The sequence below is a fragment of the Ananas comosus genome, linkage group 12 (assembly GCF_001540865.1).
Source record: "Ananas comosus cultivar F153 linkage group 12, ASM154086v1, whole genome shotgun sequence".
Lineage (NCBI taxonomy): Eukaryota > Viridiplantae > Streptophyta > Magnoliopsida > Poales > Bromeliaceae > Ananas > Ananas comosus.
Window position 1 is genome coordinate 11,395,577 of NC_033632.1, and position 12,303 is coordinate 11,407,879.

A 12,303-nucleotide genomic window follows, 5' to 3' on the forward strand; every position below is an offset into this window, starting at 1 on the left:
TTAACTTGTTGGGCCAATCCACCGCCCAAAATGTAATAGTCAATAAGAGATTTTAATCTTACTCTACTTTATATATAGGATAATTCTAAATCTTGGAGGTGTCACATTCCCGCACCTCCTCCTCCTCCTCCTCTTTCAAAGTCTGATGTTCTCGTAAAGTTCAAGCACACTCATAAATACCAGACAATTTGAGACTTGTCTTACTAGTCTTATCCGACCTTACGAAAAGCCGTGCTCTGCCCATGACGATCGTCAATGAAAGAGTCGTGCTCTTGCCCATTGTATGACCCTGTACTTTCGACTTGTGATTAACTATAATACCAATTTTTAAAGAAGATCACCCATTCTATAACTACTTTAGTCTTAAACTCACTCAATTATCATATTAATTTCTTGGATTTAGCCACCTCTCTCTATATATAGATTTTTTTATTACTGTTCCAACTTGGATGAGCTTAATTATCTTATTTTTTTAGATGATTAGGCTTCAGGTTACAGAAACAACCATTCAAAAACTGTAGTTTACTTTAACCAAAAGATTACAATATCACATCTTAAAATGGAAAATATCAACCAATATTTTTAGCTAATTTGGTTGTGGACCAGATCTAAGCAATAATTTCTCCTTTCCCTTTCTCTCTCTAAAACCTTTTCTCTTTCTCTCACTCACTCTCACTCCCCCCATACAAATGCCCAAAAAATAAAAAAAATAAAAAATAAAATACGAATTTTATTTCCCCAATTCCCATTCCCGATCCCCTTCTCCCCAAATCCTCCCCCCCCCCTCCACCAATCGTGCCCTAATTTTTCCCCCCGAAACCCTAATCGTAGCCCCTCCCATGGACGCCTCCGCCGCGGCGGCGGAGGCGGAGGCACCGCCGCCGCCGAGTTCGCCGGTNCAGCAGCAGCAGCTGAGGGGGAGGCGCGACGAGTGGAGCGAGGGCGCGGTGCGGCGCCTCCTCGAGGCGTACGAGTCCGCGTGGTCGCTGCGGGGCCGGGCGAAGCTGCGGGGCTCCGACTGGGCCGGGATCGCGCGACACGTGTCCCTCGGATCTCGCCCCACCTCGCCGGAGACGACGACGACGACGACGACGACGACGACGAGGGCGAAGAGCGCGAGGCAGTGCAAGAACAAGGTGGAGTCGATGAAGAAGCGGTTCCGGTCCGAGTCGTCGACCCGGCCCGAGCCGTCGACCCGGCCCGGGTCGTCGAGCCCGCGTCGCCGGAGGGGATCGTCGTGCACGTGGCGGTTCTACGGCGCCATGGAGCGGTTGCTCTCAGGGGCAAAATCGGAAACCCACTCCGCCGATTTTGCGCCCTACACGTGTCGGAACGAGATTGGTCCCAGTGCTAATAATAATAATAATAATAATAATGATGAGGTGTTGGTTGGTGGAGAGAGGGGTGATGATGCAAATTCGAGCTCTTCAAAAGGCAAGGTGAGTAATTTTGGACGAATTTTTTTTTTTATAAAAATCTTAAATTTTTTCTTTCTTTTAAATTTTATAATTTAAAATTTTGAGTATATATTCGCATGAAAAATTGTGAAATTACAGATTTATTCTTTCAAAAATTTGCGGATAAAATATATATTTTTTTGAATTTTGATATTGACTGATTTGACTCGAGTTGCAATGACCATTTTACCCTCCAGATAGTATATAATTTGTATTTAATATTTTTGTAATATTTTTGATACGCTTAACACGATAATTTAAGTAGGTAAAGTGAGTAATTTGCGCATTTTATTTATAAAAATTTATTTTTTAAAAAATTTGGTTTAGAAATTTTGAGTATACATTCCCGTGGAAAGTTGTAAAATTACGGATTTGTCCCTGAAAAATTTGCTGTAAAAATATTTTAATAAGCTCGAATCAAGACATATTTTGATAAGCTCAAAGAGGTGAATTTAAATTTTGTTGGATTTGAATTCAAAACTTACTGTTCTGATGATACAGTACAAAATGTGCGACATCTGTTTTTCTCCAAAAACTTAAATTCTCAGAAAACTTTGAAAACTTTGCATGTAGAGATACACATTAATAAGAATTAAAATGCTCATCGACACGTGCTGTATTTACCATGCTGTATCGTACCAACAAGATATCAGCATGATACAATTTTCGTGCCGATGGTATAACTCAAAACCATCTATTTTTTAAATTAGTAAGTAATTTTTTCAATAAAGTTTAAAAATTTTGATAAAAATGCAAAATAAATAGTTAGAATATGCTGTTGTTAAAGAAAATAAATATTTCATACTATTATGTGTTGGCACGTATCGGCACGACTAGGCAGGCACAGCGTACCGTACTATGCCGGTAAGTTTTCAGCATGATTCTGTGTTACGGTACTTAAATTCTTGAGTATTAAAATGGTTCAAACACATTGTGTTGGATTAGTATTTTCCAAATTATTAGCTGGTCTGTGAAAATCGACAAGAAATTCACAATAAACTATGAATGATCTACACATAGTTGAGAAAATTATGTATTTTTTTTGTTTCATGCTCAAAAATGAATTATTTATCATGCTTTCAACTTTTCTTATGCCCTAAGAACAGAAGATTGAAAGGAGATAGTTACCAACCGAGCTAGTTTTGAACTTTTTTTTTGCGAATGCACCAAAATTTACACGAATTTTCGATCTTTTCAGCTTTGCGAATCTTTTCCCGAATGCCGAACTTGTGACGATGGTAATGAGGAGGAGGGCGAGGAAGGAACAATGCCGAATACTACGGGTATTGATCCGTCGAACAAGACGAAGAAGAGGAAGGGGCCGAGGAATGAGGTGGCGGAGAGCATTAGGGCTTTGGCGCGTTCGATCTTAAAGGTTGAGAAAGCGAGGATAGAAATGTGTAAGAATTCGGAGAAAATGAAGGCAGAGGCGGAGGTCAGGAGGGGGGAGACGGAGCTCAAGATGACGGAGATCGTCGCGGAGACCCAGTTGCGAATCGCGAAGCTTCTTGCGAAGAGATTGAACGCGAGGTGCGGAAAGAGCGGGAGTTCCACCAACGACAAAGGTAGCGGTTAGTAATTTTCTTTACACACTTAGGCGCATTTATTTTCGTATAAAGGTTAGGATTGAAACTTTATAAGATGAACTATTTTTAAGAACTACATCGTTTTAGTACCACCGAAGGAAAAAAAACAAAACGAGATGATCGTAGTGTGCCTCTGAACACCGCCAAGGATCCTAGTGAACCTAAAACAAGGATAAATTGTGTGTTTTTTCGAGACCTCGTTATTAAGTTCTATCCATATATGTTCTGATCGCCGATTCACACTGCACTAGATCTTGTTTGAAGTATTCTGTTGACTGAATCTTCGAGTCTCGTTGTTCTCTTTCGATTGCGGTTCCAGTCGCCGTTCACAGTTCGCCGTTGAATCAAATGGGGCGGCTAAAACTGTAACGGAATGTGAAGGTTAAGACACCCAATTGTGAAACTCGAAAGTTTTGATAACTAAAACATAGTGTCATTTACCTCTACAAAAACTCATTTTGACTTAATTTAGATTTAAGGGTGGAGGAGTAGCTAGTTTTACCGATGAAACCTTTATCTCTCTTTTTGAATTTGGAAGGAAAATTACTAATACTGGCCTTGTTTTTTTTTTTTTTAATTTTTTTTTCAGGGTGATTGATCAGAATAAATGCTGGCTATTTGAATCAATTTGTAGTAACAGCAATATTTGTGTGCAGTTAATGGAAACTGTAAATAATTCCAACAATTGATTGATAATTATAGTGGACTTATTTCCAATGTGAGAAGTAATTAATGAAAAAAAAATGCTATTTAGTTCCAGCTACTGTACTGAACATTTCTGCAGTTGATTGGTCTTTTACATGTATATACCTGCAAAATTTCAAATTTACCTCTTTCCCCTAGTTCCTGCTTACGGATTATTATTATTATTATTATTATTATTATTATTATTTTGTGAAAGAAAGGTAGCATGTTTTCTGTTTTATTTATTATTTATTTATTTTTTTAAAAAATAAGTTTAGCTGAAAATATGAAATAACTATGCTATCCAACTTGGAAACTTGAAGATCGACCATCAAATTTTTTGCCACTTGAGGTTAGGTATAATCGATCGGTCCCTTATGAACGTTTCTAGAAAGTGCCTCTTGTATAGTTTGGGATTATCATATTTTTGTCCATATATTTTGACTTGGGCTCAATTCGGAATTTTCTAATTCAATAAGGAAATTAGATGCTACGCTGACGGTTAATGCTTCATTTGGGATTGCGGGGAGATTGCGTTGCAGTGGAAAAGTATGTTGAAAAAATATCCTGTTTGTTTCCGTACGTAATATTGCGTTAGCATATCGCGATGAGTCGGTTACGATATATTTTCTGCGGTTCCACCGGAGAAAATAGAAGTATATCCTTATATACTTTTTTCTCAACTCCATTTAATAGTGTTAGATAGGCCTCAATACCAAACTAAACCTAACTCGGCAATTTGGCTCGAATTTATCGTATTTGGTTTTAACATACTCTCCCTCCGAAGCCCTGCGAGAAGGCGGAGAGGCCGTCGAGAAAGTGGGATTAAAGACAGTCAGCAGCGGAGACGACGTCGGCGAGATAGGCGCAGAAAGTGGGATTCGAGGGCAGTCAGCAGTCGGCGAGATAGGTGTTGAGAAGCGCGGTGAGGTCAGGACGGTGGAGGAGAGGAGAGAGACGAGACGGAAGACGAAAACAAACGAATGAGAAACGAGAGAGAGAAAGAAAGTAGATAAAAATTATTCCACAACTTAGATTGAAATAATGCGAGACGAATTGCACCAAAATATTCCCCCTTTTTCTTCTTTCTTTATGCATAAGCAAGGAGGATACAGCGCGAGGGAGGAAACTCGAGTTTGAATTTTATTCGTATTGACAGATAAATTCATTAAATACATTTTACACCCTATTAATTAGGCTGCGCAAAAATACACAACCCAGTGATTTGGATGGATTTCCAATTCACTTGTCCTCAACTTGTTTATTTCCATGCTCATTTAGTCATATGATTTTGTAACAATTTATTTAACACTAAATTCGAGAGCATTTCAGTACACGGCTATTTGATTGCACGCAGTTATTATTGCTCAACAGTTTTAACAGCATGCAAATCCAACTACTGGTGTTTCAACTGCTGCATTTGACTCCCACTCTACTGCAGTTAAAACTATATCCAAATTGGCTGTAGTTTCAAATACGACAGTTGGCAAAGAAACGGATCACCCAATTCGGACTAAAAAAAACATTTTCGAGCTACCAAACAGAAAATGTGTAACTGCAGCATGAGGAGCTGCACAAGGCCAACAAAATAGATGTTTCTTTTTTCTTTTTCTTGTTTTTTAAATTGAATGGATTTTCAACTATACTGCATTTACAATTATACTGAATTAAAGAGACCCTGTGTGTTGCAAAAAAAAAAAAAAAGAAAAAAAAAACACTGGAATGATTAGAGGTCCAATTTCCTGTAATTTAANTAAAAAAAAAAAAAAAGAAAAAAAAAACACTGGAATGATTAGAGGTCCAATTTCCTGTAATTTAAGTTCAATGCACTTCCTAATTAATATGGAGTGTGCACATAACTAAGGTAATAAAAGAGGGGGAGGGGCAAAAAAACACAATAAAACTCAATCTATTTGACTTACAGTTCCAAAACTCAACCACTTGAATTCGTTGAATTGCAAATCAGATCAACACCATCTTGTTTCGGTATGAAATGGAACCTAAATCGGAACTTTTTTAATGATGATGAAACAAAATTGCTTTTCCTACAAGTACCGAAAAATTGGTGCTCACGACGTAAACTTTCCTACACTGATCAGCCTCTCCATTTACCATTCACTCTGCAAACAAAANAAAAAAAAAAAAAAAAAAAAAAAAACAGCAGCATTAGAAAGAGAATTCCACTCCTAAGGTGACAAGCAGGCTGGGGATGATGTATTATATATTGTATTGATCTACAATATAGTGTAATAGTTATGGTGCTCAAAATAAGAGTTAATAGTTACAAACAGTTACAATGATGGTAAAGATGTGATGTAATTTTAAGAAAAGTTTAAAAGATACTAGGCATCATGGACACTGACACAGGACACAACGACTCGGCGGCTTTCAAAAATTAGGACACGAACACGACGTATAATATTATTAATATAATAATATATTTTTATTATATAGGCACAACATTGTTATATTTATCATATAAATAAAAATTAGTAAAATTTTCATTGATAATTCATCTATTTTAAGAAAAAAAATTCTCCACTATACAAAATTTATTTATATTGTTTTTTTTAAAAATTATATGCATCCATCAAAAAGCTAAAATAATCTTACATTATATATGCATAAAAAAAGTAAAATAAAAATATGTNTATATATATATAGGGATCAGCATTGATCCTGTGTCCAAGGATTGTCCACATTGGACACGCGTGTCCGTGTCGGACGTGCGAGGCTTATAGAAATATTTGTGATACATAGAAAAGAAAAAAAAGAATCCCCACTGTCGTCAAGCCTGATTCCACTCGCATCACTTTGTGATTCAAAGCATAACACTTCACCCCGTTGTGTTTGTTGTTCAGGCTTTCGATGTAGAAATAGTGTTACAATAATGTTAAAAAGGATGGTAAAAAGCAGCATACTTTCACTCATAGAAAAAGAGGAGGTTTGCAGTACGTTATCCCAACATTCACAGCGATTGAAAGCTGACTTTCAACAGTGAATTGATACAGCAGATCATTAAGGAAAACTAAGCCGACCACAACAGGAATATGAAGTACTATAATAATTTGAATGATAGGGTGCTAAATTGGAATCATGCTATAACAAGGGTTACTATGTTTATATCTGAAGTTAAAGTTGTTAGAAGTGATGGTATCAATGGCTTAAAACACTTTCTTTAGCTCAAGATCCACTATGATACAGTTCTATCGGAAGCTAAGATGGAACTGAATGGTTGTAGACAACAAAGAGAGAACAATGCAGACCAGAGGGAAAAATACAAAGAGAGTGAAATTTAACGATTTGATTGCTTGTCATGGGTTGATACTTCAATCTCTGCCTGCTCTCGAACCAGCTCACCCGATGTATCTTAAAGCAATAAATTAGTGCGACAAATCAAAATCCTCCTAACCCGTTTGGTTGACGCTATGCAGTATTCTTGGTTATTTCAACATCACCAGGAATATGATTTGCGTTAATTATATTACTACTAATGTTGCATTATTGGTTTGGTTCGGTAAAATAATGTAATGGCGAATTACTGCATATATAAGATTACTGTGTTTGGTTCATCTTATAGATATCAGTAATTTTGACAATAAAGTTTATACTACAAAAAATACCCTTGCTCTCATATTCACTTGAAATGCGAATATAAATCTTGAATTCGAGTTCAAATTTAAATTCAGATTTAAAATTTAAATATTGATTCAAAATTTGATTTTGCGTTCAAAATTCAAATACAAACTTTGATTTTGAATTCAAATTCCGACTATGAATCGAAAATTGAATTTGAATTCAAATACAAATTTTCAATTCAAAGTTCAAAACCAAAATTTGGTTTTGAATTCAAGTTTCATATTCAAATTCTTCTTTTTGACTTGAAAAAAATTCAAAATTCAATTCAAATTCAAATTTGAGTAGTTGAAATTTTAAAAATCAAATTCATTCAAATTTGAAATTCAAATTCATTCAAATTTCAAATTCAAATTCATTCAAATTTCAAATTCAAATTTTAGTTTGAGTTGAGATTTTTAATCCAAATTTTAATTTCAAATTTATATTTTTAGTTCCAATTTTAGATTTAAATTTAAACTATCAGTTCAAATTCAAAATTTAATTCAAACTTAAAATTTAATTCAAATTTTAAATTGAAATTTGAAATTCCAATTTAGATTTGAATTCAAAATTCAAATTCAGATTCAAATTAAAAAATTGAATTTGAAAGCAAGCATAAATATTTCAATTAATGAGAAATTAAAATTTGAATTTATTTTAAATTTAAATTAAGGCAATTGGGGGGGTAGGGAGGTTAATTTTGTAATTTTTCATAATTTGCGGGATTACTCGTAATCAATAATGAAAGATACTCACTCCTCCCTAGTAATATTTTTCAGGTAATCCCGCACTGTTCGTAATCTTATATTACAATAAGGACAAAAGAGGGATCAAACACAGTAATCTACAAAGATTTCTGGAGGTAATCCTAGTAGAATAGCGCGAACAAAATGCACTCTAAGGGTCAAAGAAAATGATGTCCATACAAAAAGGTAGGATATGACTATAATTGGAAAGAATTGGCTAGTCAAGGCAGATGGATATCACAAGGTCTTATCCTTATATATTTTTCTATTTTTTAATTTTCTGTGAGCCACTTCATCCTCCACATTGGTGCAATCAAAAGTCATTAAAAACATATTTTATGCCTTACCGTTACTTTGTTTCTGGTGTAATAGGCCACTTTGTAAGAGCCTAATTGGCTGCTCGATGAAGAGTGCACTAACAAAATAAAATTGAAGGCTTATCTGAGCCTTTCATCAATCTTTATATGGAAAAAGCTGTAAACTATAGAATAGATTCCAAATCACAATGAAATGAAATAAGTGACGAACGCATGAGATAGAGCCTTCAATCTTTATTTTGTTAGTGCACATTTCACTTGAGCAGAACTCACTATGTATAAAGGAAGAGTAACATCTGTAGTCCTTTTCCATGCCAAACATATCTTGTATGGAAAAGAAGTGAATATTGACCGGCTTCTCTACAGCACAATATTCTCCAAATCTTTGGCATCAGATGACATGATCTGTGTTGAAGAATTTATTTTTGAAAACTATTTATCGAAAAAAAATATCAAGGCATTATCACATCATTTGTCCCTAACATCCTAGTCCATAAATAGGGTAAACAAGCTTACCTATCACTTAATCATAATTCAACCTTAGAGCAACACCTAACAACTAGCTAAATTCAAAAGGAGTGCTAGGGCGACCTAAAAAATATAGGAAAACAAGCCCATCGATCTGCTAATGCTCAAAGAAAAAAGCAAACAAGAAGAAAATATGGTGGAAAAATATTGTCAATCTCTTCTCTTGCAATACAAGGCCAGAACAAAGAACGGAGTACCAAGATCTCATTACTAAACACTCTAAGGATTCATGAGCTAAACCCCCCTATATAATTCCTCTCAGGTCCCTAAAGAAGTTTCTGCTTGGCTCCACTTCTGCTTCTTGGCCTCGATTCTGCTTTTACTTTCACAGACCATCTCCTCCAAAAGAGCATTTGGTAAATGAAAAAGCCTAACGCTTCTGCTATCGCAGGAAACAGCAATGAGATTCAAAGGACCAAAATCATAAGCTCAAATTTCGTTCTTCCACTTCTATTTAGAGAATCTGTTAAAAAGATTTTACCATAATGCATCTTTAAAAGCACTTAAAATAGCACTTCATCCGATAGCGCTAACCCTACAGGAGGGCACAAACAAGGCCCTAAGACCAGTTTACCAAACAGAGTGACCACAGTTACTCTTCCAACTGCAGCTTCATTTTCTAGGGAAGTACCATATAATATACATCACTAAAATGATTACAAACACAAAATTAAACCTTCTAAGAAATCAGAGACAAGAGCTTTACTTGTTACAGAATCTAATTAATCCCTGACGAACCATACAATGACCAATAATTCAATAAGAAAACCAATAAAAAATCATAAATTTTGGTTTGGTGTTTCTGCATAAGAAAACCTATGAGAATTTTACCCCTCGGAGTTCATATAACAAATTAATCACCTGAAACACAAGATTTAGAAACCAAAACAACTTTCTCGATCTAGGGTTATAAATTGTCTCACCTAACCAGATCCGACTATGATGTTGTTGATGGGGATAAAGATCAGCTTCACAAAGAACCCCACGAATCCCATTACCACGAACCCGATTGCCGTGCGCACCGCCACCTTCGAAAACTCTGCAAACCACAATTAAACACTCCAAATCAGAATCAAAATCGCAAAAAAAAAGACCAAAGAAACCCCAATTTCCAACCAGATCTCTCAGATCCAAGTTACAACAGCGCAAATTTGATCAACTTGGGGGGCCAAATAAACCCAGCGCCTCATTCATGAACTCTATAACACCACCACAATCAAATCCCCCAAATCAGAATCAAAATCACAAAAGAAAAGCCCAAAAAAACCCCAATTTCCAACCAGATGTGCGAGATCCAAGCCAGAACAACTCAAAATCGGATCAAATTGGGGATGAAGAAAACCTTTGCGATCGGGCTTGTGGCAGCGCTTGACGAGGCGGAAGCTGTCCTTCGCGAACTCCCTCAGGGGGTCGACAACGGACTCAACAGCGTCCATGGCCGCTCGAAGAGAGAGAGAGAGAGAGAGCGAGCACGAGAGTGAGAGCGATAGACAGAGAGAGAAGAGAGAGAGAGAGCGCTACGAAACCGTAGAATCGGAGATCTACGAGAATGGTAAAAGTGCACCGAGGCCCCTTACCTATATTTTAAATTAAGGGAAAACTTCAAATAACCCCCCTGTGGTTTCACACTTTTTCATTTTAGTACCCTGTGGTTTAAAGTGTATCAAGTTAGTACCCTGTGGTTTCTTATTTTATCACTTTAGTACCCTGTGGTTTAGAGTGTATCAAGTTAGTACCCTGTGGTTTTGCACTTTATCACTTTAGTACCTTGTGGTTTCACACTTTATCACTTTAGTACCCTATAATTTAAAAAACCACAGGGTACTAACTGATACAAAATTAAAAACCACAGGGTATTAAAGTGATATAAGTGCAAAACTCAGGTACTAACTTGATACACTTTAAACCACATGATACAAGTGATAAAAGTGAGAAACCACATGAATACTAACTTGATTTGTACATTAAAACCACAGGGTACTAAAGTGAAAAACATTGAAAACTACAAACCGGAATTTTTAAGTTTTCCGGTTTAAAAAAAAAAAGATCCCCTAAAACTTTTCTTTTTTGAATGATATATCCTTCTTAAAATTTTAGGATTTCTTTGTTTGATGTAAATGATGCTACTGCAATCAAAAATTAATTTATGTCAAATTTGATAGCTCTTAATAGATTATGTCAGATGTAGATTAGATTAAAGTATATAATTGCACTAAAAAATCCACTAGTTTTTGGGCTTTGCCAAAACGGGACCACCTTTTCGTTTTTCCAGATTCAGTCCGAATTTTCAATGAACTGACCAAAGATACTTTATATATTTTTCTCTTCCTCCTTTCTTTTTCCTTCGTTCGTTTTTTTCTTTCCGAAGAAGACGGCGGAGGCGGAGGCATAGGCGGAGGCGAAAACGGCCCGCCTCGCCTCTGCCCCTTACGCCCTCGGCGTCGCTCGCGCACCCTCCGCCCTCCTCGCCTCTGACCCCCCGCCCTCCTCGCCTCCGACAGTGTCGAAGCCGCGTCACGACCCTTTTTTTTTTCCTCTTCGACCCTCCTCCACCCGCCGTCCCCACCGCCGGCGCTGTCGACAAAGAGGAAGTGCTTCTCAGGGTCCAGAAGCACGCGGGCGAGGGTGGGGGAGAAAAATAGTCACACTCCGGCGAGGAAAAAAAAAAAGAATAATAAAAAATAAAAAAATTCTACAGAAAATACCAAAAATTATACTTTTTCCTTTTACTTGTATTTGCACCACCTTTCCGAGTGAAAAGCTCTTTCCATTTGCACTACTTCATGCCTTTGCATACTTGTATTTTCTAATCCTCTTAGCTGCGCGTGGGCGCACGCGGAGAGCGTGGAGGACGGTGGCGGCGGAGGAGGGGCCGGCGGCGCCGGTGCGGGCCAGCTTGGTGGCGGCATCGCAGAGGCGGTCGACATTGTCGGCCATGTTCTCGAGGCAGTCGCGGACGGGGCCGGAGCCGGAGCCGGAGCGATGGGGGGAACAGCGGCGAGGCGAGCGACGGCGGAGCAGGCCCGTTCGGTGCTGACGGCGAGCGCGAAGCGAGCGAGCTCCTGGGGGCTACGGCAGACGGCGGCAGCATAGCAATTTCCTGCAGGAAGAAGAAGAAGAAGAGAAAGAGAAAAAAATGAAAGAAAATAAATAATGCAAAATTTTTCTAAATGGTGCAATCTTGATCTAAAGTGTGTAAAATATATTTTAAAAGAGTGTAATTTTTATATAAAATTGTGTAATTTTTATTAAAACAATGTAATTTTTTTTTTAAAACAGTATAATTTTTTTTTTTAGAGTTTAATAACAATAGTGAAATTTTTCTCGCCCTCTCCAACGTGGCCTCAGTGAGAAGACCAGTTTAATT

The 12,303-nt window shown here is 37.2% G+C and overlaps 2 protein-coding genes across 5 annotated transcripts; one reads left to right on the forward strand and one right to left on the reverse strand.

Annotated features, from left to right (window-relative positions):
- On the forward strand, positions 840 to 3,806 carry LOC109717984 (putative uncharacterized protein DDB_G0291608). Its single transcript, XM_020243951.1, has 3 exons — positions 840 to 1,439; positions 2,656 to 3,028; positions 3,633 to 3,806. The coding sequence occupies exons 1-3, from the start codon at positions 840 to 842 to the stop codon at positions 3,635 to 3,637; spliced, it is 978 nt and encodes a 325-aa protein (XP_020099540.1). The 3' UTR covers positions 3,638 to 3,806.
- On the reverse strand, positions 5,520 to 10,489 carry LOC109718919 (protein transport protein Sec61 subunit gamma-like). 4 transcript variants are annotated; one of them, XM_020245398.1, is made up of 3 exons: positions 10,279 to 10,489; positions 9,860 to 9,975; positions 5,520 to 5,847 (listed from the first exon to the last, which is right to left on the reverse strand). In XM_020245398.1, exons 1-2 carry the CDS (start codon positions 10,370 to 10,372, stop codon positions 9,860 to 9,862), a joined length of 210 nt encoding a protein of 69 aa, XP_020100987.1. In that variant the 5' UTR covers positions 10,373 to 10,489; the 3' UTR covers positions 5,520 to 5,847. The 4 variants fall into 4 exon arrangements, with proteins under 4 accessions (XP_020100987.1, XP_020100986.1, XP_020100988.1 ...); XM_020245397.1 differs by having other exon boundaries at positions 5,520 to 5,853; positions 9,859 to 9,975; XM_020245399.1 differs by lacking the exon at positions 5,520 to 5,847 and adding an exon at positions 6,347 to 6,590.

Coding starts and splice junctions, on each gene's coding strand:
- LOC109718919 (XM_020245398.1), bottom strand. CDS start 10,372: ATGGACGCTGTTGAGTCCGTTGTCGACCCCCTGAGGGAGTTCGCGAAG. Junction 9,976..10,278: donor CCACAAGCCCGATCGCAAAG/GTTTTCTTCATC, acceptor TGTGGTTTGCAG/AGTTTTCGAAGGTGGCGGTG.